This window comes from Podarcis cretensis (assembly GCF_951804945.1).
Source record: "Podarcis cretensis genome assembly, chromosome: 7".
In the NCBI taxonomy this organism is placed as follows: Eukaryota; Metazoa; Chordata; class Lepidosauria; order Squamata; family Lacertidae; genus Podarcis; species Podarcis cretensis.
In genome coordinates this window covers 53472129-53499092 of record NC_137176.1, presented here as the reverse complement: position 1 = coordinate 53499092, position 26964 = coordinate 53472129, and the positions used below count along the sequence as shown (strand labels likewise).

Below are 26964 nucleotides of genomic sequence, written 5' to 3'. Positions count from 1 at the left end.
GTATTAGAACAATGATTCACTTTGGAAAAAATCTGGTATAAAGTTTATGAAGAAACTAGTTTAACAATTCTAAACAGTGTTCGACAGGAATTAGAGCTGCATTGTTTTGAAAATGAAGGGACCTCTTTTAAGGTAAACAAAGGATGCTCTTGCCAGCTCTGTTCTATGATCTAATATAAGAAGACCCTCTGTCATGTTTGCTTCATTATCTCTTCTCAGGGCTGCTTTACACATTATTATTTTTTAAACTATAATTTATTGCATTTATTTGTTGCCTAAAATGTCTCAAGGCAACTTACAATTGTAAAAGTATACAGAATATTAAATTGAAAACAGCATCAAAAAGTGCTCACCTTGCATCCTACGCATGAGTTTTGGCTTGTGCACAGTAGAGGTTTATTGTATAACCAACTTACATTCAGAAGACATCTTAAGGCAGCCCTGTTCAGGGAAGTTTTTAATATGTAATGCTGTATTGTTTTTAACACTGATTGGGAGCCGCCCAGAGTGGCTGGGGAAACTCAGCCAGATGGGCGGGGTATAAATAATAAATTATTATTATTATTATTATATATCTGTGAGGTTGACTCATACATTTCTTTCACTTTATGTGCCTTGCAAAGAAATACTGCAGAAAGCTGTTCCCAGTAAGGTAAAGGTAAAGGGACCCCTGACTATTAGGTCTAGTCGTGGCAGACTCTGGGGTTGCGGTGCTCATCTCGCTTTATTGGCTGAGGGAGCCGGCGTACAGCTTCCGGGTCATGTGGCCAGCATGACTAAGCCGCTTCTGGTGAACCAGAGCAGCACACGGAAACGGCGTTTACCTTCCCGCCGGTGCGGTACCTATTTATCTACTTGCACTTTGATGTGCTTTCGAACTGCTAGGTTGGCAGGAGCAGGGACCGAGCAACGGGAGCTCACCCCGTCATGGAGATTTGAACCGCCGACCTTCTGATCGGCAAGTCCTAGGCTTTGTGGTTTAACCCACAGCGCCACCCGTGTCCCTGCTGTTCCCAGAACATGTATTAAATGTGAAATAAATAGAACCTCACACACTAGAATGAACACAGCAGGTGCATACAAATCTGTAGTACCTGTTTATTATTGCATGATGACAAATTTTGATAATGTCATAGGTGGAAATGTTGTCCAGGTACACACACTTTTTAGATATAATGCTGTCCTGATAGATAAACCAAAATATTATTTCTACATTGACCTAATGACAATCAGAGTAATATTAGGTCAACCTGGTAATTAAACCAAGTATTATTTATTCATTAGCCAAATGGCATTCAGAACAATATAAGAACTGATTCAATGAAGAGCAATAATGCATTAAAGCCTTTCAGTCTAACCAAACCTAGTTAAACCAAGTACTACTATTTCAGGTGATTACTATAGGGTTCAACTAACAGCCTCGTTATCATCCTTTTAAGGTTGTTACTTGGTTAGCCTTTACAGTTTTACAGGAATTGATTTTTTTTTCCTTAGGAAAACATAGTATTTAATATTTATAGATTTGACTTCCTACAGTCAACATTATTCCTTTGCCTCCTTCTCAGTGGCTTGCCCTCAATATTCAATGCTGGGTGTCCTTGTTTCTCATTTTGCTAATGTAATCAAATGTGTGTGTTTGTGGATTATGAAGACTCCTATCCCCATCCTTATTACCTGCTAGTCATAATGGAAATTAAGAATAAGCAGCAGCAGCTTTTTCCCCTTTTGTGAGGCAGCAGTACAAGTCCTTAAGTCCAGTCTCTTGAAAGACAGGTTATTGGCTCTTTCTCAGTACAAAGAAACCTTCAGGCTACTGGTGAGATTAGAGCTCTAACATTATGTTAAGACCTGCTCCTGCTTGTCAGAATTTCATACGCTGCTGCTGCTACTAAGCATGCATGCAGAAATTTGGTAAACATCTTAAAATAAGAGACAAATGTCCTCCTCTCATATTATATTAGAATCTGCTACTAGTTAAAGGGATATTTATTAGTAACATCAGATGAAGGAAACCTAAAGGAAAGGTATGGCTTGTCTCACTGCACTGAACAAAACTAAGGATACAATCCTAACTCCACTTACCTGGGAGTAAGCACCACTGAATTCAGTAGAACTTTGGAGTAGATATGGTTAAGATCGCTTTGCAAATTATCCAGATAGGCGATGCCACTCTGCTAAGCAGGAGAAACAGAGAAAATAATGTTTGAGGGACCAATGTGGTGAAAACTGAGGAAATAAAATATATTGAGAGTGGTTTGTACCATTGGCAAAGTGCTTACAGTAGAGTATGATAGAAGAAAGGAATTTGGCTGCTGAAGTATCACACAGCCTGTATGGCAGTTCATATTGTTACACACTGTTAAGTTGTGGGTTGACATAGCAGACGACACAGCGATTTCTCCAAGTAGCTCTTTATTTTGTAAGCTGGAATAGAACTGACTGCAAACAGCTCAGCCGGCCTGCTTTTATAGGCAGCCGGCTGTCAACATTGTAGCAACAACAGCCCAGAGTTCCCACCTAAAATAACTGATGTGGACCTGAGTGAAAACTATCTACAGACCTGAGTGAAAACTATATACAGTATCCCCCTGCTGGCCCAGGGTGAAACTTCACTACATAACACCCCTCCCCACCGAGATAAGGCGTTAGTTACAATCGTAATGGTTTCCTTATATACAGCACTACGCATAATGGTTCAATTAGGCACAAAAGCATATCAGTTACATTTTCCATACTTAGACCAACAGTGATACATGTCCAACAACATAGTCCTTTAAATAAGTTGGGCGCTTGGGAACTCTGCCAGACCGCCGGGGACTGGTAGCCAAGTCCAGAGGGCCACACAGTTCTTGCTGAGGCTGTGGTGCGACCCTAGGTGGCGTTGGAGCCAACTCCCCTGGATCCGCTGCTGTGGGTGGAGCCTCCGTAAGTGGAGTGGTCTGAGTCTGTGGTAAGTCTGGCAGACCCTCTGAAGCGGCTTGGTTCGGCTCCACGCTGGCAGTTTGCGAGGGAGGTGTAGGTGGGGCCTCGCCATCTGTACGTGTTTCTTCTGGAGCCGCAAGCGCAGTTGGGGGCACCTCGGTAGTGTCCAAGTCCCCAACCCTGCGCCTAAGCTGGTCTATGTGCCGTCGCCACAAGCGTCCGTCTTCGAGTGCCACCTGGTACGAGCGAGGTTCAGTGACTCCCACTACTGTGGCTGGCACCCAAGGAATGTCCCCCACATAGTTCTGGGCAAAGACCTGGTTTCCTGGAACAAATGACCGTGGCGCGTTGGCACAGCCTGGGGGTTCAGCCACGGCAAAGTCCGGGTGTAGCCGGTCGAGCGGTGACCTGAGGCGGCGGCCCATAAGCAGTTCAGCAGGACTCCTCCCTGTGGCCACATGAGGGGTGATGTGTTGCACGAACAAGTATTTGGCGACCCGCTCATGCCAGTCTCCCCGGTCCAGGTGCGCCAGTGCCTCTTTTGCCGAGCGCGCCATTCTTTCCGCTTGCCCATTGCTGGATGGATGAAAGGGTGCCGTTAGGGCATGGCGGATGCCCAGTCCCAAAAGATACCGCTCAAACGTGCCTGACGTGAACTGCGGTCCGTTGTCAGAGACAAGGACATCAGGACACCCATGCGTTGCAAACAGGCCTCGTAGCACCCGGATGACAGCTTCGGTAGTGGTGGAGGGCATCAGGGCGACCTCCAGCCATTTGGAATAGGCGTCCACCACTACCATAAAGGTCCGGCCGTGAAAGGGGCCAGCCAGATCGATGTGCACCCTCGACCAGGGTGTCTTTGGCATCTCCCAGGTGTGTCCCTTAGCTGCCAGTGGTGCAGGCCTCGACTCTTGGCACGCTTGACAGGCGGACACCCAGGCAGTGATGGCATCGTCCATATTAGGCCACCAGACGTAACACCGAGCCAACGCCTTCATTTTGACAATTCCCGGGTGGCCAACGTGCAGAGCCTCCAGGACGCGCTGACGGAGTCCCTGGGGAATGACGACGCGGTCTCCCCACAGCAGACAGCCGCGATGAGCTGAGAGTTCATGTTGTCTGGTTGCGAAGGGCTGGAACTCCGATGCAAAAGGCCCTTGTGGCCACCCCCTCCACACCCAGTTGAGCACCCAGCTGATGGTGCGATCCTGGGCAGACGTGGAGGCCACAGTGGCAGCCGATACAGGCGCTGCCGGAAGATCCTCAATCAGAAGGAGCGATGAAGCTGGAGCCGGGTCTTCCACAAATGCTGGAAGAGGGCAACGGCTGAGGGCGTCGGCATGGCCCATCGATTTCCCCGGGCAATGGATGAGCCGGTAGTGGTAGGCAGCCAGGAAAACAGTCCATCGCAGCATGCGTGGCGAGAGGACCGGTGGAGTTGGACGATCACCGGCGAGGAGGCCCAGGAGTGGCTTGTGGTCAGTGATGAGGTCAAAAGTCCTGCCATAGAGGTATTCATGGAACCTCTTCACTCCAGCCACAAGTGCCAGTGCCTCCTTGTCGAGCTGGCTGTAATTCCGTTCCGTCGGAGATAGCGTCCTGGAAAAGTAGGCGAGCGGTGCTTCTCTTCCGTCTGGAAAACGGTGACTAAGGACAGCACCGATGCCAAAAGGTGAGGCGTCGCAGGCAAGGACCAGCGGCCTGGATTCACTGTACTGTACCAGCACACTGTCTGATGAAAGGAGAGCCTTGACCGTGTTGAAGGCCGCCGTCTCCCGATGACCCCAGGCCCAAGGCGTCTTAGTGCTAAGGAGTCGGTGAAGAGGCTCAGCCACTGTGGCTTTGTGGGGCAGGAACATGTTATAAAAGTTCAGCAGCCCCAGGAACGCCTGCAACTCCGTCTTGTTCTTTGGCGTGGGGGCCTGCTGGATAGCGTGGATCTTGGATGTGGTCGGGTGAAGGCCGGAGGCATCGATAAGATAGCCCAGGAACTCTACCTGTGGAACGGCGATCTGGCACTTCTCCCTCTTTACCTTGAGCCCGGCCTCTTGGAACCTGGTCAGCACGGCACGGAGGCGCTCGAACAGCTGCTGGTGTGAGTCTGCAGACACCAAGACATCATCAAAATATGGTACCACGCCCGGAAGCCCTTGCAGGAGACGCTCCATAAGGCTTTGGAAGATGCCAGGAGCCACATTCACCCCGAACTGCAACCGGCGGCAACGGAATGCCCCCCGGTGGGTGACGATCGTCTGGGCTTCAGCAGTGGCATCATCGACTGGCAGTTGTTGATAGGCTTGGGCAAGGTCCAGCTTAGTGAAGACCTTACCCTCACCCAGGGAATGCAGCAGGTGTTGGACAACAGGAACCGGATAAGCGTGCTGCTGAAGTGCCTTGTTGATCGTGCACTTGTAGTCAGCGCAGATTCTCACCGACCCATCTGGCTTGACAGGCGTGACGATGGGGGTTTCCCACTTGGCGTGGTCAACCGGCTCCAAAACTCCAAAACTCCTTGGGCGATCAGTTTGTCCAGTTGTTCGTCCACCTTAGCCTTGAGAGCAAAGGGAACCCGGTGTGGCTTTAGCTTGATGGGGGCGACTTGTGGATCAAGGCTAAAGGAGATGGGCGTACCTGTATATTGCCCCAAGGTGCCGTCAAAAACCTCGGCAAAGTCTTTGACCAGACCCTCAGTCTCTGCGTTAGAGATGCAGTTGATGCCGGTGACTTCCAGCCTGCTTCCAGTCACTCACACACAACATTGTCTATTGATCTCCTACATAGCAGCTACTGTAGGTGAGTGGGGCAGGAGAAAGGCCCATCTATTTGTTCTATGGCACAGAGCAACTTATTTGGTTGTGCTAAATCATGATACTTAACTAGCCAGCCAAATCCTTTACCTAGACAGCGGAACTGGTTTGGCCAGCTTCCCCTCATACATTTTACCCTCACAGATACAGGGTCCCCAGTTTGGAAGGGAAACGAGGGTTTTATCCAGACTAACCCTCCAAACTCATAACACTATGTTCTCATAGGGGAACCCTGTGGATGGAGCCACAAAGAAGTGTAGGCCAGAACATGGACACTGAATCAGTTGTTTCTTACAGTGATTTCTCTTAATGCAATCAGTGGATCATTTTTTCATGCAATTCATTGTCAGAAGCCAATATATGCCAATACATGCTATTTTATTATTAATTTAGATTTTGAATATCCATATAGCACAACAACAACAAAATCACTGCAGTTTACATAGTAAAATTGGGCAACAATTAAAACTTCCTAAATTCTAAAAGGTTTTATTTCAGTTTTATCTGCACTGTTCCTTGAAGAGGACATACCTTGAATCTTGTAGGGTTCTTCAGGAAGATGGGAGCAGTGTCTCCTGGCTCCCGGAACTCTTGGTGGAAAAGGCTCTTCGAGGACTTGTGGTATAAAATATTCTCCCGCAAGCCTCATTGGTGTTGTTGCTTCACTACATCTTCAACAGACACAGGGGTATACCATAGGAAACCGGGGCCTTTTCTCCTTTATTCAAGCTTGGAATTATTTAATTCATCCTTTTTCAGCTAAAAGAGCTCTGAAAGCAACTTACAAAGAGGAAAACACACCATTATTACCTTTACATTTCTTACCATTAGGGATGAGAACCTATACCTCATTCTATACATTTATTCTGTGGGTATGCTCAGCTGTTTTCCAACCCTCCTTTAACAGATTTGCTAAATTTAATTCCAGAATTAGAGCACCTTTCTCCCTATGCCATACTAATATGTAATCATACATTGATAAAACTCCACAAAAGTAATCTCAATGTGATTGTACAGCATGCGTAATTGCATCTAGACAGCTTTCATGCTGTTCAACTGTTATGTACATGTCGTTCTGTATATTGGTAACCAACCCTCTCCACCCAGTTTTGATACAGCTGTAAGCAGTAACAGAAAGGTTGCTTATTTTTACTGTTTCAACAAAGCACACAAGTGGTTTATTATCAGTAAAACAATCCATTCAACTAGGTATTGCATGTAAATGTGCATAAATTCTGTATCCTTTTTGATGACCCATTTCTTGGTGACTTAAGTGGCTACCTTATCCAGTCTTCATTTCGCACTTTTGTTGCTGTTCATAATTAGAGTAGGCAAATAGTAGATTTCTATTCAGGTGTGCAAGGATCATGTGGCGCAGCCATTCTGCACTAATTATAATCTTCTGTTAAAGTGTGTGGCTTCAGTTTTTTGAAAAAAACCGGCAGCAGTAAATACATAAATCAAACCCATGATTATTTTTCTGCTACACACATAAAGAGAGCGAAAGCTTTGCATATTTAACTTCTGCTTATAAGTCTTCTGTTAAAGACATGGACTAGAGGAGTGCAAAACATGGCAGGGAAAAGTGAAAATAGGAGGAAGCCTCCCCAGTACTCTTCCGTTTTAGAAGTAAGGTAAGAATGAAAACACTTATTATTTGAAAGCAGAAAATAAATCCCTTTCTTTGTGATTCAAAACTAAGCCTTCCCTACGGGTGGAATCGGATACGTCGCCCTATTTTTCACAGCCAGCCGCTCGCTCCCCTTACACTCAGAAACGCTGCACAGCCTGACAGACCGGCCGAAAAAAAAAAAAAAACAATTCCTCCAGAGCAGGAGCTGCGATTGGTCGCTCAGCCCTCGACTGCAGCGGCAGCTCGACGTGGCTCTCTCGCCGCTCCATTGGCCGCCGAGTTGCGGGGCGGAGCCTCCGCTCGTTCTGCGTCGGAGACCAAACAAACCCGGCGCCCAGTCCGAAGGGAAAGGAGGCGGGGCTCGCAGGCCCTCGGCTGTAAATGCGATCACGTGACGCCACTGTTTACATCCTCTCAGCTGTTTGGCTCTTTTTCGCCTTCTCTCTCGCTCCCCGCCCCCCTCCGCCTCTCGCAGCAACACAAACAGTCGGGACCCGCGGCGGCGCGTGAAGGGGGCGGAGAGTGGCTGACCCTGAAGAGCGCCTGCCCTCGCCCACCCTTCGCCCTCCTCAACCACCCCGTTGGCCGTCTGAAAACAAGCTCCCTTTTACCCCCCCTCCGCCCCCTGAGAAGTGGGCGCCTGAGGGCTTTCCTTCCCCGGCCCCGCTTCCCTCAAACTCACGCCAAAGCTTTCCTCTCCCTTTCCCCCTTCGGGAGCCAGAGGACACTGCGGAAGGGTGAGTGTCTGGTGGTGGACTCACGGGGGGGGCGGGGGCGAGTGAGAGGGGCAGTTGCTGGGGAAGAAGAGCAACGGCGGGGGCCGCCGAGGCGCTTATGGCGTCGCCGACGTCGGGGCTGGAGCCCAATGTCCCGGCTAGTGATTCTGCGCCCGCATTTCCTCCCCCGCCCCCCCCCCTCGCGTCCGGCACGAAGGCCGTTGAGAAGTCCAGCGGCGCGAGACCAACTGTCCGCGCACCACTCGCCTTCCCCCCGCGGAGCGCTCGTTGCGTTGGCACTTCTTGACGCGGGAAGGCCCGCGTTGGGGAAAGCGGGTGGGTGAGAGGAGGAGAGCGCAAACGGGACTTGGAGGCGCTTCCTGCTTTCTCCTTCCCTGCGCAGTTAAAGCAGCACGGCTAGGTGGGTTGGTTTTTTTAATTTACATTTCCCTTCTTTAATTCGGGATCCTGAGACCGGTCGGGATGTTGGTGGGGGGAGAGAGGGGCAAATAATGTTCACCGGCAGCTCTCTCGCAACCTTCTTCCCTCCCCACCGCGGTTCTAGCCATGAAACGAGGCGGGCCTTTCTGCTCTCCGTGCTTTTGCCTCGGAGCCGGAGCTATAAAAGGATAAACAAGTTGGTGGAGTCTCCGCCGACGCTGCCGTCTGTCTGCTCCTCTCCTTGCTCTGCCTTTTTGGCCGCCAGTTGGCTTCGTTTTGAAGAGGTGCCAAAGAGGAAGAGGAGAGCAAATGAGCCGCTCCACAATAAAGAGGCGGAGGGCGCCAGAGTCGCCTCGTCACAAGGTTGATGGGGGGGGGGGAGAAGACAGAAGCAGCGTCATTTGTGTCCCCTCCATTCCAAAATTGTTCCCTACAAATCATCCCTCCCCTACCCGAGTTAAAAGAAGCCACGCTTGGCCTTAACGTCTTTGACGACACGGGCCAGGAAAATGTACGCGTCAATACATTTCTCAGGCTTGGACGTGCCACCAGGCACTCTGTTGTGTTTGTTGCAACAAGCTGGCATGGCTCCTCCTCAGGAACTTGTCACATTTTCCTTCTGTTTACACTGAAGGTTCTGCATTGAACGCTGGAGGGGGAGAGGCAAGGGGGCTTGACTGCTGGAGAGGCGCTTGCCATTTGCTCTCTTGTTTCTATTTTGGCTGGAAGGAAGAACGAGGGCGGCCCCTCTGCATGGTTTACAGAGACTTGCCTCTAGCTCCTTGCTCTCACTTGTGGGCTTCCTGCATTTCTGCTCCCTCCTTTGTGTGCACAGTTAGGTGCTCAGAAAGTCTCTGTGTCTGGCTCCACGGTAGAGGAAGAAGTCTTTTTTTGCACGTTTGTTTGTAACGCAGCAAAGCAACACAGGGCCTGGCTTTTGCTATCTCCTCTTTGGTGTACAGTATTTGCCAAAGGAAAGGACCTCTTGTGATGGCTGTTGTTGAGCTTGAGGCAAAAGCTAAGAGAAAAATATCGAAAGGGAGTCAAGAATCTGTGATTGCAGAATGTGGACTCCCATTCAATTTGTGATTACTAGCTAGTCTCCTGGTCTGACCTAGTTCAGAGCCATTTATATTTGCTCATTGTAGTACTGACTGGAGAGGGTCAGTTGTACAACACTGATATTTGGAAATATGAAATACCACGTGTTATTTTTAAGTAAGATAAAAACAAACCACTCAGCACTGCTTTTACATTTCATCTAAGAAGAGTAAAACATTGGATGCAAAACATTTTTTTCTGCCTCAAATTCATATTTATTTTATATGAAGCATTTATTTGAAGCCATAAAAGGTTCTCATAGTGGCTTACAAAAATAAGTACTGAGAGGTATGCTGCTGTCAGACTTTAATACACAACAGAAAAATATATTGTGGCAAGGGTGTATAAAGCAAACTCAGGGAGCTATAGTTCTTAGTTACAAAGTTCTTTATAACTGTTAATTCTAGAGGACTAGGTAGGTGAAAGAAGCTTCCTTTAGTTCTTTCTCTGGCCAATGAATGGAGCCAGGTTGGGTTTTCTCTTGCAGCCTTCCAGTGACTTGTGGTTTACTGGTCAGTGGAGCATGTGCTGCCTACCAGTTGCAGTCCCTAGGTAAGGGGAAATTGAGTTCCCTTTAGCAAATATTGTTAGATTTGGTGCCAAAGTAAAAGACCTAATGTTGCACTTGTCACTGTAGAACAAATTAAACCTGACTTCTTATTTTGCTGAAGGTCTGTTCATTACTGCAGAAGTGGCCTGATCGTATTCTTTCTTCATATGCCAGTAGCAGCTTATGGTAGTTGTTGGTACCTAATATAAGGTGTGCAAAATATGTGACAATATTAACAAGCTTGCTTTGTCATGTTCCAGACAGAAGAGGTACATGAAGGGCCTGAGGGGAAAACATCCATGAAGAAATCAGGGGGGAAAGAGGCAACATAGCAATGATATATATGCTCTTGGCTACCAAAAAGCATTGTCGTCCCCCCCCCCCCACCATAACCTCACTTCTGATAACAACCCCACATCATCCATGCATGGAACAGTGTGATTAATACTAATGGTGTTCCTGCTGTAGAACTTAGATCATATCAAGTCCACATTACCTTCTTCCTAGCCCAATGCCTAGGTGAACAGTGGCATGCCTAAAGTCACAAGTTAGGGTTGCCATATTTCAAAGAGTGAAAATCTGGACACAAAAGTTGAGCTTTGAAATTGTTGAAATCAACATGCAGGGAGGAAGAATATGAATATGAATTTTAAGTTTCCATTTTGAAATTCATACGCTTCCTGAACGAGCTTGTATACAAGTTATAGTAAGTAAAAACATACTGGTTTGCAACCAGTTGAACCATTTGTACAGCTGGGTGCATAATCATAACTTTATTTCTCTTTTGTCTGATATGGTTGGTAGAAGAGAAGGGGGTAAGGGACAGTCACCTCAGCTTCTCTGTTGAATTCAGTGAGATAATTTTACATCACCTATCTGGTTGGCATACTATTACACTGGCTCCTGGTGCAGGACTGACGTTGGAAATGAGTGTAGGATTCTAGCTAAGCTTTTTGTTTGTTCCCTTCCACACTCCCGTTTTGACCATGTTTTCTTCTTGTGCTGGCATTGCCAGCATATTAGTTGTGGCAGTGTTGGTATACTGCTGGCAAGACAGTAATATTACACTGGTGTGAATACACTGTACCAGCATAATGTCTTGCTGGTGCAGCAGAATTTAATAGTAATTCTATCCCTGCCCAGCAGATATAACTTGATGATAGGATGTCTCTGTTTAGTCTTTTGTTTTTTAAAATGTTGCTTAGTTTAAGGCTTAGTACTGCAAGTGCCTTTTTATGCAGTTTTTCAAGGTCTTGATGAGTTTCATTTAAGTTTTCCTCTGTATAGTATCTGTGAATATTTGAAGGCATTTAGACAAGATTGCCTTTTTTGCAAACAAAAGGAGTGAGGAGAAAAAAATGTTTCCAATTGTGTTTAAATATATAGCTAGAAATTAAAGTTTCAAATGCCAGGAATGTGGTCTTCTGTTATTTTTAGACTTGACCTCACTTGCATTTTCTCATGATGCAGTAATTGCAGCTAAACAAACCTGAAGTCATGTCTGAGAATTTGCTAGTTTTACATATTTCACAATCAAATGTCTTAATTCGAGCAATATTTATAAATATATATATTGTATAGAATGCCTTTCATAAAAAAAATTATGATGGTGTACAACAACATTTATAAAATGCCATAAACACAGTACTAAATAATTATAAAAATTATCGGTTTATCTTAAAAAGTTTAAACCACTGAATAGGTATTTCATATTTTTTTAAGTCTTCAAGAAACTCCTGTAAATTAGCAATGAGGTTGTCTGCTGCTTCTCTGCTGGAAGAGTGTTCCACAGCATGGGACTGGCAGCATGAAATGCCCAATTTCTAGTGGAGGCCAGTTTGACTTCTGAAACATAGGGGGAAACTAACAGCACTGCTCCAGGTGATCTTGATGATCAAATCAGAATATAAGGGCTCAAGCGGTCGTTAAGGTATCCTGGACACAAGATGTCCAGGGCTTTGCATTGCAAGGGGATGGACTAGATTACCCTGGGGTCCCTTCCAGCTCTACAGTTCTATGATTCTACTATTGAACCTGGCCTGGTAGCATATGGGCAGGCAGTGCAGATCTTTTTACAGAGGTGTAACATGGTTTTGGCCATCTGCCCCCTTCAGTTTAGGCACTGTATTCTACACTAGCTGGAGCTTCTGGATGATGCTTAACCTGTCCGCACAGACCACATTGAAGCAATCTTGTTTTTCCATCACTAGTCTATCATGGTCCAGATAGCTGGTGTACAGGTAAGTGTTGCTCATGGCCCCACCGGTCAGTTTGTCACTTAATGACAAAGTTGTGTCTAGGTTAGTAAGGCAGGAATAACTTTGCAGAAACTATGTTGAATATTCTTCAAACTTGTCCTTCTATACAATATGCTTGTTAATTTCGTCTTTAATCATGCTTGCCAACTAGTTTCCCCAGAAACAAAGTTCTGCCAACTGACCCATAATTTCCTGAATCCTCCTAGATACCTTTTAAAAATTAGTTTGACTTTGACTACCTTCTAGTTCTCCAGTACAAAAGTTGATATTGGGGACAAGTCAGGTCAGTGTTCACAATGAGAATTTTGGGTTTAAAGGCAGGCGATGGGCAACTCCTCATTCAGTTTCTTGATGAGAGAAATGTGTGTCATCAGTAGGAGAATAGGCCTCCAGATTCCTGCTACCGAGAATGGCTGCCTTGAAGTATTGGGCTTGGCTGGGGGCATTTAACTATTCAAGCTGAAGAAGTTGCCCACCTCTGAGTTATATGAATGGATGGGTACAGTGTGTTAATAGTGATTGCTATTATTGTTATCTCTGGAAACTAGTACAGTTGTACCTTGTTTTGAGTCCAGGATCCGTTCCAGAGCCCTGGACGCTGGATCAAAGGGGCGCTCGACAGAGTGTTACTCTGCGCACACGCGTGCAGCAGTTTAGCGCTTCTACTCAAGCGGCAAACCCGGAAGTAACCTGTTCCGGTACTTCCGGGTTTGCTGTGGACGTTCCATGGAATGGATGACCAACAGGGTGGACTTAAAATGAGGTACCACTGTAATATAATAGTTTTGTCCTGCTTCTGGGTAGAAATCAGTAAAATAGTAAAGGTACAAATAAAGCTGTTTAAATATGCATGACAAGAGATATAGAGACTTCATATTTCACAGTCTTAATTGTTTTGAAATAGTTTTAGGACTATTAACATTAAACAATGTTTAATGTAATGACAGATGCATGACTTGATATATTATTAATAAATGAGGTTGTATCACCCTGTCTTTGACCAATAATAGATAATAGAAGAAGCAAAGCAAGTCATTGTCACAATAGTAAATGATGATGTCAATAAACCTTTCGTAATGCCCCCCACCATGGAAGGCTTTCCAATAATGCATTGGTTCTTAAGAGCTGGCCCAGTTTATGAAAACACATGCATTTTACAATTGGACTATAACAACTGCTTTATTAATTGTGGTTTGTAGTTGCTTTTTACAGTCATATGAACTGATTTTTCTCTAACTATGGAACTAAAGCAGTTGCGTATCAGAAAAATGCTTAAAAATAATGTGTTTATTTTTACTTCCCCTTGTGTGCCATGAATGTATACTTAAAAGCTCTGGGAATAATAATAATTATTACTGTTAAATTTGAATTCCACACTTCATCCAAAGATCCCAGGGCAGTTCGCAACAGAAAAATACAAATGAGAATACAAAATACACAGTAAAGCAAAAATAAACCAATAACCCCCCTCCTACAAACACGTTTAAAAAGCCATATAATGTTAATCAATTAGAATGTAATTCGTTCTGCTCTCTCTCTTTAGTTTATAATATAGAGAGTCAGCAATATTTGATTATTCATCCCTGAAGGTTATCTGTACAATAGCAATATTGTTGGATGGTAAATTATTATTTACAGTATTGCCACATCATGTTTTCAAAAAGCCTCTTGAATAACTTCTGAATGGTATTTTTGAGCCTCATACAAAAGCCATATAAATTCTGGGATCAAACTAAATAGTGCAAAGTTGTACTAAATATGTATAACTGCTTACTATTTTTGAGAAGTATGGAATAGTTGTTCAAGTTTATTTAGGCTGTTATCCTAACGACCCTTGACAGTTTTATATTGAATTCTATGTGAGTTCCTTATGAATGAACGTTAATAGGCTCTGAATGTGTAATCAAAACATGTATTTGACCAACTGTGTTACTCTGGGTAGTGGTTGTTTTTTTATTAACCCCCCCCCCTCATTTTCCTCCCCTATCTCTCCACAGCAATTTACAATGCAGTTGTAACTATGCCTACTCAGAATTAAGTCCTATTGAATTCAAAGGAACTCCCAGGTAAATAAGGTTAGGATTTCAGCCTAAATATTAGAGAATCCCAAGGAGTTTCCATTGCAAATTTATCCCATTAAATGTGTTTAGTTCACAGACTTGCTCTCAGGTAGATCATTTCTATTTCTGTGTGTGTGTGTGTGTGTGTTTCTTCTTTATCTGCAATATATATCAGTCATAAGCAGTGATTCATAGACAGCTGATTTTTTTGTTTTGTTTTGTTTTTACAATCCCACCTCCCACAGAGGCACCAAATGTCTATTTAATTACATTTAACTTTTAAGTCATTTCAGGGTGTGTGTTTTTTAAAAATGTCTCATTCCACAAATTGTCATGTGTTTGCAAAGGTTGGATCATTTCTATTTCTTGCTCTGCCTGAAGCAAGCAAAGGAGGAACTTTAGAAGGTGGGTTTGGAGCAGTATGGATCATAACACATGTATACTTGTCCACCTACCCACATAACCTTTCTCCTGCTTCTACACAGCACAGTAGATGCATTTTGTTTCCTGTGGAAATGGAGGGGGATCTGTAGGCCTTGTGAGATGTGTGTGTGTGTGAGAGAGAGAGAGAGCGAGCGAGCGTGAGAGAGTGCAGTGTTGGAAACTCCCATTGTTCTAGGCGCATTTTGCGACAGGGAACTTCATTATCGCAAGTAGTTTCTGAGCTCTGACCGCAGTACTGCACCTAAAATTTCAGATTAAAACTGCAGAGTGGAAGGAAAGGAGGACCTTTTTCTGCCTCCCCACTTCCAGCTACTTTCTGAAGACTAGAGAGGAGACCCTCTTAAGAATATTAGGGGGGTGGGCAGAGGAATGAGTAGACCATGTGAAAAATGAACGTAATGTTTTAGCAGCAGCTCATTCATTTTCAGCTTTGTATTCTTGTTATAAAAAAGCACACCTAGACATTCCGTTGTTGTGCCCATAACCTAGTTTTAAGTGCCATTTAGCTCCTAGCTTTCATATCTGTTTCTAACAGTGTGTGAGAGAGAGTGGTAGAGAGGCATTCCATTGTTAAATGTGGGGTTTATTTTAATTTTTTGACTGAAATACATTCGATTAGGCATGTTTTCCCCACATGCTGTCATTTGTGGGCTTTGCAATATGTGCCATTTGATTTCAACAGTATCTAAATCCTGTTTGGTGAACGTTAACAGCACATCATTCCTACTCAGTTAATTTTGGTGTTGGTGGTCATGGTGATGAACTGGTGAGCATCTGACTATATGTGCAAATGCATCTTTTAATCTGTGTTAATAAATGAGTCCAGGAATAAATATTGGTTCTTTTTTAAAAAAAGAAAACAACCTCTAATTTACAACACCTAACCAGCAACTAGAAGATGGAAGTTTTTATTAACAGAACTTTTTAAATATAGGGAGAAAATTTTTGAACTGCATTTTTCCCTCTAAACATCTGCAGCTAGATAAGAGAACACATTCACAGATTCAAGAAGTGTATGACACAATGCTATCATAAGTTAACAGTTAAAAGAATATTGGATATACTTAGCCCAAATTGCTTATCTGGTAGGAAAAATTGCAGTACTAAGAATATCAATATTCACTACAGGATATAAACTTTTGGGCTAACTATTCAACAAAAGAGGATGACTTGTATAAAACCATATTGACTTCTTAATGGGAAGATTTAAAAAGTCATTTACCAATGATAACTTCCATGAATGAGTGGTGATTTGAATCTCATGCACAGTACTAATCACAAGTATTATTGTATGAAAGTGTACCAGTCTAGTGGGCACTATAATAAATGTACAGAATATGTCATTCTGTGGTTTTCCCCATAGTGCAGGAGAGGCAGATAGCACTGTGAGATTGGACTTTATATCATTGGCGGGGCTGTTTGTCCGTAAATTCATGTACATTTCTCAAAGCTAGTGGGTAAACTTGTATATGCTGCAAATGATTTAGTCTGAGGTGGGGGGACCTCCCAATTTGGCCCAACAGGCCATTCCCCCCCCCAACCACCTTTTCCATGTGTTGTCAGGTGTGGGGCAGGTAGAGACGCAACTGGATTAGTTGTATGAGTTGGGCTACATGCAGAAAACTCTAGTACATGACTAATTGCTGGAGAAAGCAGGCTTGAACTTGCTGTTCAACCCACCTATCCATCAACTGATGCCATTATGACACCCTATTGTCAAAGTTGACCTGCAGTGGTGGGGGGAGGTAAAGATCTATCCCATCAGGCCAAAAAAGGATCCTTGCCCCACTTCAGTTCATCATTAAGTGGTTTTATTCTGTGTTGGATTGTGTTTAATTTAATTTAGCTGCCATTTAAAATACAATATTTTCCCATGAGAGCTTACAAGATTTCAAACAATTTAAAATCATATAAAGTTGGGGGAATTTTGCTTTCCAGATGCTGAATTACAACTCTCATCAGCCCCACCAAGCATAACCAATGATGGGGGTTGTATTTCAGCAATATCTGGAATGCTCAAAGTTCCCCACATCTGATTTAAAATAATCATAACATCGATAAAAGCATTTCAACCCCTTCTATATCACTTGGATATGAGGGCAAGAATACTGGGTAACAATTTGTCACAATTAGTGATAGCTAGTTGCTCTCAAGAGCAGAAGCTCTTTGGTTTGATCCAGGGTTTCAGCACCCCCAAAAAAGATCAGAAGCTCTTACCCCTGCTTTTTCTAAGCCAGGGGACAGCAAGGTTTATGTTGCCTGGGCCAGATCGGTCCCGCGGAGATCCCTCCATGGGCTGGATCATGCATGCATGTGAGCGTCCGCGATTTTCGGCATCTGCGCAGATGCGATTTCCAGCGCCGCGAGAGCAAGTCACTGTGCTGCGCTGGTTTAGCACAGCGCGCAAGCAGGCCACTCTTTTGGGGCTGGCTCATGGGCTGGTCAAACGACCTCCGCGGGCCGCTAGCGGCCTATCGGCCTTAAGTTGCTGACCCCTGTTCTAAGCTATGGCGGTATCTGTTTTATGTGTTATTCATTATAATTTTTATTCCTCACTTATTTAAAGGACCTCAGAATAGAAATCAGTCCTTAACTCATAACCTCACAATACTGGAGCTATTAATGTGAGGTAGATTAGGCAATGGGGATTCTGAACTTGGGTCTCTCCCATCCATGTCCGTTGCTATTGTCTACTACACCACATTGGTTCTCATCTCTCACTGCTTCAGGAATGCAGCAGGACTGTTGTGGTGGGTTGGCACTGGGCTGATGAGCTTATTAACCTGTTCCTCTCAGGCAGTTTTCCTACTGAAATATCCCCCTAAGGTGCTTTTAACCCAGAAGGGGAAATACATGTTTCAAGCAAGTTTAACTACCAGTTTTTACTAAAGTATGGCAACAATAGGTAAAAGGAAACATAGTTCATATGGGGATACTTATTTTTAAAAACAACAACAAAGGAAGTTGTGTTTGTAATAATTGTATTTGATTCTGAGTGTTTTTACAAAAAGCAACTTTGGTCTAAGTATGGATATTATCATAATTCTTTCTCCGACCTCACCCTGCCCATTCAACATCTATTGATAAGGAAAACAAAAAGGTGAAAGCACATTGAAGAGTCAGCTCTCCTTTGGGACTGCTTGGCAATTTTTACTATTCAAGAGATTTTTGGGGGGACATCTTTAACAAAATTAGAAACTTAATGTAATCAGACTTTTAATGTAATTCAATCAGTATGTTTCTAACTTGTATCAAATAGTAGTTGTTTCTAGACTCTGGTGTTGTTTTTCATTTGGCTGTGCACACTGTGTATCAGGTTATAACTGTTAGTGTTGATAGCTTTCTTTCCATAGACACTTACTTTAGTATTGTTAGCATTCAACATGATCACATTATTGATGATACTTTCCAAAAGCTGGTAAATCAAAATACCTACTTTTATTTTATATTAAACCTGTTTTTTTAGTATGACAGTAGGCTGAACAAAAACAAGCTATGTACTAGCAACAAATGCCTAAACACTATTTTGTCAGAGGCCTAGTGCTTCCTAAGGGACGCGGGTGACGCTGTGGTCTAAACCACAGAGCCTAGGGTTTGCTGATCGGAAGGTCGGCAGTTTGAATCCTCGCGATGGGGTGAGCTCCTGTTGTTCGGTCCCAGCTCCTGCCCACCTGGCAGTTCAAAAGCACGTCAAGTGCAAGTAGATAAATAGGTATTACTCTGGTGGGAAGGTAACCAGCGTTTCCGTGTGCTGCTCTGGTTTGCCAGAAGCGGCTTAGTCATGCTGGCCACATGAGCCGGAAGCTGTCTGTGGACAAACGCCGACTCCCTCAGCCTATAGAGCAAGATGAATGCGCAACCCCAGAGTCATCCATGACTGGACCTAATGATCAGGGGTACCTTTACCTAGTGCTTCCTAAATAGTACAGAAATGCACTTTTTATAAATAGAGTTTCACAAATCATTATTTTATTGTGTCTTATGAAATTTTGCTCTTCGGGTCAGTTTTCCTTAAAATTCCAGAATTAAATATGTGCTTGCAAAACATAATTGGTATACAAATGATAAACAAGTAGGCAGATATATTTTGCAGTGTATGCTGCAGTATGCAGTAAATGTTTAGTAGCTGGTACATGGTCATGGCTGTATACTGCACATGAAAGGTTTTTCTACCTGATTTCTCCCCTCCAGCATACCTTTACTGAGAGGTAGGGTGTTACCCAACATTGAGAGAAGCTATAGGCACACAGGATTATAATGTAGAAGAGGAAGTATCAGGATATTCCCTTGCACAAGCATCCTTTGCCTTGGTAATAATAATAATAATAATAATAATAATAATAATAATAATAATAATATATTATTTATACCCCGCCCATCTGGCTGGGCTTCCCCAGCCACTCAGTATTGGATACCGCCTGTTAAGTTAAAGTCAGTTGTACAAAGCTGTGATGCAGTACACACGGCATGATACATAAAATGGAATAGATGATATGTTGTATTAATTAGTGTGCAAATTAGGACTATTTAGATTCCAAATAGTGCAGATGAACATTTACTCAAAGTAATGCATTTCTGTCCAGTAATAATAACTACTAGCCCTTGTAAAGAATTTTGACCACTTTTAGTGGTCTCACCTAGTGGTCTTAGCATTGTGCAAATCAAACACAAATCCTTTATTTTATAATTGTCTTGATAAGCAGATATAAACTATGTACTTTGAATTGCATGTGGGCTTCATGCTCAGGAGTTTTAGGTTATAGTCCTGGACTGTCGACTGTCTTGGGTAGCATAAAGTGTGTCTTTGGTTGTAAACATACGTTTTAGTTGTTGTGGCATCTAATTAGTGTGCATGGTTGTTCAGGAATACAGGAATTAGAAACTTAGAAAGTTGATCTTCTTAAAGGTTTAAATAAATCATGCGGGCAGATGTGTATATTTTAGCTTTATTTGCAGCAGTAGCACCCCAAATAACTCTAGTCCATAAAAGTTTCATCATTGAAATCTCTCCAAACTTGGGTGGCATACAGGTGCCTGTATCTTCTGATTGGACAAATTCGGGCTGTTGGTATGCCACCCAGCTTGCTGCCCAGTCGCATACCTGAAAAATCTGGCAGAAGTGCTCTGAAGTGTGATGCAGAAGAACCCCAGGACGCTGGTACTGGAAGTCAACAGTATCCATGCTAAAGTTACTTTGACTGAGCCAACTGAGGTCTTCATGGCCTCTGTGGCAAACATGGGGTTGTCCCAAGTTGTCATTGACACAGCACATACGAAAGTCTTTGGTGTGTGGGTGTGAGAGAGACAGAGACAGAGAATTGTGGTTAGACGATTATCTGGGGTAGTTTGTTCATGCATAGATGTAGGACCCATTAGGATGATTCATCCTTAGGGATTTGCAAAATCCAAAGAATTCCTGAATGCTTTGTGGGATTTTCCAGAAGCCAGAACTGGAAGTTCTGTTGACTCTTTGGGCTGTATATGAAATGACAAGATGTGTCGGGAAGTTGATATGATTGCCGCTGGATGCCCACTCTGACACTTTGGAACCATCCCTCCCCCCCCCCCCCCCCCCAGGATGCTTCAAGATATGAAACAGGATTTGTGAGGCTAGAATGCAAGTGGCATAAGATTCAGTGTGAGGTTGACTGAACATGTGCCTGTTGTCGTGCCTTTTGCAGGAGGTGAAGGAGGCTTACTTTGGTGCCTCCCTTGCATTCTCAAGCGCCTGGCCATCAGTGCTTTTCTGTGTGGTGAAGGGACCTTTGACACATGTCCCAGGAATAGTGTTGGAACCAACAGAGGCCTGCTGTGACATGTTTGCCATGTTACCATAATTACAGAGCTAGATGAGGTGTCCCAACACATCTTGCCCAATTTTATGGGATCTATTTTTCATTGACATGATCTGATAATGTAGAGTAAAGCACTTTCAGTGGTTTGGCCCACAGCTTGTTATTCACAGTGGTTATGCCCTGAGACCCCTGGGTATATAAATTCAATATATAATAATAGTTTCCTTCACCCCTGCTGTGCCCCTGTATTGTGGTAGCCCCTTTCTCTGCAATATGTGGCTGAGCAACCATCGGCTGTTTCAGACATCTTGTAAAGATTGTGGTGCCCAGGTGGTCCCTGACTCATAAGACTGGACCCTGTTTTATGTTTAAATCCCCTGAATTTGTTTTACTTGCTTTTATATCCCTGCATATACTTTTATAATTCTGATTTATTGGTTTTAGATTGAATTTTGTTTTAATTATATTGTTTGTTTAATTGTGTTGCCTGTTTTTTATATTGTATACCACTTAGGAATTTTAAAAATATTAAACAGTTTATAAATGCTTTAAAATAATTAACTTTATTATTTTACAGTAATTCTGTGATGATGATACTTGCAGAAAAATACAGTCAAGGAAAGATAGGCCAGAAGGCTTTTTCCTAGAATTACCATTTTTCTAGGTAAGTGATTCCCTTTTTATTTCAGTAGGTAGATAGTTTTAGTACAAAATAGGGCTTTGGTTAATGAATATTAATTAGAGAATAGTTAAAAGGATACAAAATTGTTAGGATTTGATTGTACAGTATTTGAGGTTGCAACCTCTTAAGCCCTGTTCCAGTACTGGTAATGCCAACTTCTCCAGCCTAGGGTTTTAGTTACTAACAAAAGTATTTAGGAGCCGTCCCTACACTTAGCATTCCTATCTGGAGAAATTGTGTGGGTGGATTCAAAATGCATGCTGAGGAGGTTGATAGGTGCTCTTCTCAATGCAAATGGAGGAATCTTACAGGAAAAAAATATATGGGGCATTCTTCCATGTTGTGCTGAGAGCCTAACAAAGGCGGCATTTTTTCATCTCTGCCAAGCTAAGCAGTTGGCTCCTTACCTCTCTCACCTTGACCTAGCCACTGTGATCCACGCGCCGGTCACCTCCAGACTGGATTATTGTAACTCGCTCTACCTGGGGCTGCCCTTGAGACTGACCCAGAAACTCCAGCGGGTGCAGAATGCTGCAGCGAGACTCCTTACGGGGTCCTCGCTGCGAGATCACATTCACCCGGTGCTATACCAGCTACACTGGCTCCCGGTGGAGTACAGGATCAGGTTTAAGATGCTGGTTTTAACCTTTAAAGCCCTATACGGCCTAGGACCCTCGTACCTACGGGACCGCCTCTCCTGGTATGTCCCACAGAGGAACTTACAATCTTCAAACAAAAACATCTTGGAGGTTCCAGGCCACAGAGAGGTTAGGCTGGCCTCAACCAGAGCCAGGGCCTTTTCGGCTGTGGCTCTGATCTGGTGGAATGCTCTGCCACAAGAGATTAGGACCCTGCGGGACTTGACATCTTACCGCAGGGCCTGCAAGACAGAGCTGTTCCGCCAAGCCTTTGGCCCAGGGCACAGCCTGACTCCCTCCTCTGGCAATCTTCACAGAGCTCTGCCCAATGGTTGCCATCAGTTTGATTTGACGTAATTTTTTAATGAAACGATTTTAAAATGTTGTCTTATTTTATTGTTGTTAGCCGCCCTGAGCCCGGCTTCGGCTGGGGAGGGCAGGATATAAATAAAAATTTATTTATTTATTTATATTTATAACTTTGAGAGATTGATTCATATTGTACGGCTAGGCAATCTTTGTACCCCCTATAATACTGATTTTATAATTAAAGTTATAGGCAGATGCATTTTCCTGCATATGCTACTTCCCTTTTTTAGGATAATAAATTAGACATCAGTGTTCTGTAGTTTACCTCAAGTGCCTGTATTATGAAAGGTAGTTGAGATGGGTAGGAGCCTTTTGGGAATCTCAGAACCAACCTCTAACCTTTAAATTACACATTTCATATCAAACTTTAGATTTGGCATTGAATAGACATGCAGATGAAGGAAGATCTCTATCAGACAGATGATCCTTTAAGCTTCCAATAGATTCTAATACATGCATGTCCATCCCCACCTCATCATCTTTGATCCCCTCAGTTCTGCAGTCCTGAGGCAACTGGCAATTGGAACAGTGGATTCCTTCTCCCAGGGATGGAGTAGCATGCACTTCGGCTGCTGTATGAGATCAAACCGGTCATCTCTTTGCCACAATCTTTCTGTAAAGCAGGGGCTGCAGCCTGCCAGTGCCAGTGTCAAAAGCCAGAGTGCACTTTCTTTTACTTTAGTGATCCCAGGACAACTGCAATTGAGCAGTAAGGCTGAGAAAAAAATGTCATAGAAATGTGTTAAAAGCCAGCAGGATATAGTAGTTAGCATTAATGTAAGATCAAAGCGACCCTGGCTCAAATCCCCACTCACCCTAATCTACTTCATAGGAAAGGTAAAGAACCATATACTACCCTAAGCTCTTTGGAGGAATGGCAGATACAGTTATAATTATAAGGAGAAAACAGGTAAGGGAGGATGCAGAGTGGCCAAGAGAAAGCGCTCTTATAAAAATGAACTTTTCTATCCAATAATCAATCACGTTCCAGCCTTGTCACATAGAAATATAATGCCTGACCAATACTTATGAATGCAAAACAAACTCAATGTGGTGTATAAATAAAATATAAGCCTGTAACATTTTGAAACTTTATACAAATAATTGCATCTCCTAGCCAATAACATGTTCATATACAGTTATATTGACAGGTTTATGTATGTATATAAGTGCAAATTGCATAAGACAGATCTCAATGTCTAATTGAGGCATGTTTTGACTATGGAGTCTTCTTCAGTGGCAGATATTGAAGGGCGTAAGGGAACAAATTATCACTGTCGGAAGAGAACTTATTTGGGGGCTCTGTATTGCTGCATTTTGGAAGACTGTAAGGTATGTATTTTTCAATCAATAAAGGAATTTTGTTGCAGCATGCTATAAATATGATCATGCACTCTTGTCTCCTGCCCAAAATAATGTACTTAATTGTTTGTCTATTTATTGATTTATATATGCATACTAATTTGTTAGTATTATTGTATATAATAACATTATTTGTCTGAATTTATTTGTTATAAAGTTTCATTTTAAGTTGCTTTATATAAGTTAGAGGCTTTCATTTTGTTTATAAGCCACCTTGATTTTGTTCTGCATTCATCCTGATGTTATATTTGCCTGCCTCCATCTTTCTTCTTCTTTCCCACAGGGCAGGTCATGTCCAATGTCCTTTGTGGTAGGGGCAGTCCTGGAGTTGGCCCTTAAGTTGTCATTGCCTCTCTTGTACTATTCTACCCAGGCACACTTCAATGCATCCCCCATAATCCATACTTCAATGCATTGGCTGAGCAGCCGACAGTTGTTTAAAAGCTAATGTAATGTGTGAACTGAAAAGAATATAGCTCAACTTCTTTTTGAAAATAAATCACTTTCCTTTCAGGACGAACAAGATTAATTTATCTCTTTGCAAGTTTTACATGTCATATTTGCCCCTTCACTACCATGCATAAGTAGCTGCTGCTGCTCCATGGAAATTGGAAAGAAGAAGAAGAAGAAGAAGAGTTTAGATTTGATATCCCGCCTTTCACTCCCTTTAAGGAGTCTCAAAGCAGCTAACATTCTCCTTTCCCTTCCTCCCCCACAACTAACACTCTGTGAGGTGAGGGAGGCTGAGAGACTTCAAAGAAGTGTGACTGGCCCAAGGTCACCCAGCAGCTGCATGTGGAGGAGCGGAGACGCGAACCCGGTTCCCCAGATTATGAGACTACCGCTCTTAACCACTACACCACACTGGCTAAATAGTATACAATATGCAGCGTTTTCAGGGGGGAAACTGTAGACGAAAACTGGATAATTAAAGTCCTTGATTCTAACTGGGTTTTAAAGAGTGAATCAAACAAGTGTCTTGTTTTGGTTTCTCTGTACCTTGTTAGCGGGTGCAATTCTCCGACCTTGAAACAAAACTAGAGATTGGTTACATTCTTTGGCTTTGTCCTTTTTCTAAGAACAATACAAGATACTTTTCTCAGGGCAGTTGAAGACTCAACCCAACCTTTTACTGCATGAAGTCTCTGCCCTCCCCCGGACATTTAGCTTTGATAATAGAATAAAAATCACCATACAATCCAGGGCTTATCCATTGTTTTCCTTTTAGTGGGTGTAGCGATTTAGACAGGAGACTGAGTGCCAACTTGTGCATCCTTATATTCAGTTAGAATAACACAATACTGTTATACTCATGTTTTGTATTGATTGTTGGTACTGTGGCACTGAAACAACTTTCTTTTTCCTTTTCTGTTTCTGTTTCTCGGCGTGTTTTCCTGTGTATTTCATATGGATGTGCTCCTTTCTTTTAATAGCGCTATGTCTACCTGAGAATCAAATGTACATTTGTTTTGACCTTGCTCCATTTGGTATGGATTACTTTGACCTATTAGGGCTCATGGTTACAAACAATAAGAACTTTAGTTGTACACCAAACACTTGGGTTGATTCATACTTGCGTTGTTCAAAATATTAGGCACAAATTAATATTATTAGCTTCATACCCTGTGTTCAATTAGATTTTTTTTTAATAACCTGTGAAAATAAAAGCATGTCCTCTTAAAAATCTTTTAGGATCCTCTTGCAAAGCAGTATTGAACCTGACAGGATTGGATTCCCTTCTACATGGAAACGTCAAACAAGGGCCTGCCAATGTGTTGCCGGAGTTAATTGAATTGTTATAGAAAATCATCATGGGAGGAGCTGTGAGTGCAGGAGAAGACAATGATGATTTAATTGATAACTTGAAAGAAGCACAATATATTCGCACTGACAGAGTGGAGCAAGCCTTCAGAGCTATTGATCGTGGTGACTACTACCTGGAAGGCTATAGGGACAATGCATATAAAGATTTGGCTTGGAAGCATGGAAATATACATTTATCAGCCCCTTGCATTTATTCTGAAGTCATGGAAGCTTTGAAACTTCAGCCAGGATTGTCTTTTCTTAATCTGGGTAGTGGAACTGGCTATTTAAGCACAATGGTGGGATTAATATTAGGTAATACTTTTTTTATTAAAAAAATGTTAATAATATATGTTTTATGGCAGATGAAATTTATTAAGAATCTCAGTTTTACAACTGTGTGCATGCATAAAACAGTCATTCATAGCACTTTATAAGGAGGTTTTCCAGATGAATTGTACTTAATGTACAATTGACTTCAATGCCTTAAAATATTATTCAAGAATTTCAAATGCAACCTCCACCTTTTGCTCTTGATTCTTCGCTTCTTAACTTGTGTTTTATTTATGATTTCGCTATTTTAGAAATGAGAGTTGAGTATTTCACTTGCATTCTTAGGGCCAAACAACATGAGATATAGGAGATCTGAGATTGGATTTCCAGTGCTGTTAGTTCAAAGAAACTGAGTAGAGCAGTAGGATTTGGACATTAGGAAGAAGGGGTCATATAACCCATTCTTTCTGTGCTGGTAGTACCTCTTGTGTTATACATTATGGCAAATCATATCTCAGGGATATAGATCAGAAAAGGAATGTTATATTCCGAGCATCTCTGTTCTGATCCAAATTTGAGAGATTCTGCAAATGGTTTAGCCAAAAGTGGAAATAGAGTCCAGCCATGGATCTCTTGCATTCCATGCAGTTTTGTTCTGAATAGTGTGTTGTTGTTTTTTTAAGTTATTAAAACTATTAATGAAACTAACAAATAATTAAGTCAATCTTTAATGACATGGGGAAATCCCTGAAAATTATTATACATTCTAGAGAAAGCAGGAGTAAGACTGTCAGCTCACTGCTCCGTCTTGTGGGGAATAAAATACCTTTTCGCTTAATGCAGCATTGACCAAATTTATGGGGATGAAATTTATACTTTTTTCTTGATAGATTGTTTGAATTGTTCATGGCATGAGATTCTTTAACTTTATCCAAGTAATTAAATGTTTTGATACCTTTCCCAAGCATTTCCTGCACTTTAAATCCATAAATCATTTTGTTGCTAGTAATGGAGCATTGTTTCAAAGGTGCTTGTGTTGGAAGTACATAGACACATGGGTGCATATTCTTATAAGCAGTTCTAGATGGCAACTCCTCCAGCAACATGGAA

General features: G+C 42.8%; 1 protein-coding gene and 1 long non-coding RNA gene across 22 annotated transcripts in view; one reads left to right on the top strand and one right to left on the bottom strand.

Annotated features, from left to right (window-relative positions):
• LOC307219879 overlaps positions 1 to 10314 on the bottom strand; it is a 44869-nt gene extending 34555 nt beyond the window's left edge. For 3 of the 16 annotated variants that reach the window (XR_013840618.1, XR_013840619.1, XR_013840620.1), the window contains exons 1-3: positions 8599 to 10313; positions 6261 to 6509; positions 2083 to 2174 (exon numbers count right to left, since the gene is read on the bottom strand). This is a non-coding gene — a long non-coding RNA (uncharacterized lncRNA). Of the gene's footprint in view, positions 1 to 2082; positions 2175 to 6260; positions 6510 to 7441; positions 7642 to 8598 lie in introns of those variants that run through there. The other 13 variants (XR_013840621.1, XR_013840622.1, XR_013840623.1 and 10 more) reach the window with 8 other exon arrangements.
• Positions 7819 to 26964, top strand: part of PCMTD1 (protein-L-isoaspartate (D-aspartate) O-methyltransferase domain containing 1) — a 34411-nt gene continuing 15265 nt past the window's right edge. The window contains exons 1-4 of one of the 6 annotated variants that reach the window (XM_079983363.1): positions 7820 to 8099; positions 21305 to 21391; positions 23654 to 23748; positions 25471 to 25896. In XM_079983363.1, the coding sequence (XP_079839489.1) occupies positions 25590 to 25896 (307 nt within the window). In that variant the 5' untranslated portion in view covers positions 7820 to 8099; positions 21305 to 21391; positions 23654 to 23748; positions 25471 to 25589. Of the gene's footprint in view, positions 8100 to 8362; positions 8500 to 21304; positions 21392 to 23653; positions 23749 to 25470; positions 25897 to 26964 lie in introns of those variants that run through there. The other 5 variants (XM_079983368.1, XM_079983365.1, XM_079983364.1 and 2 more) reach the window with 5 other exon arrangements.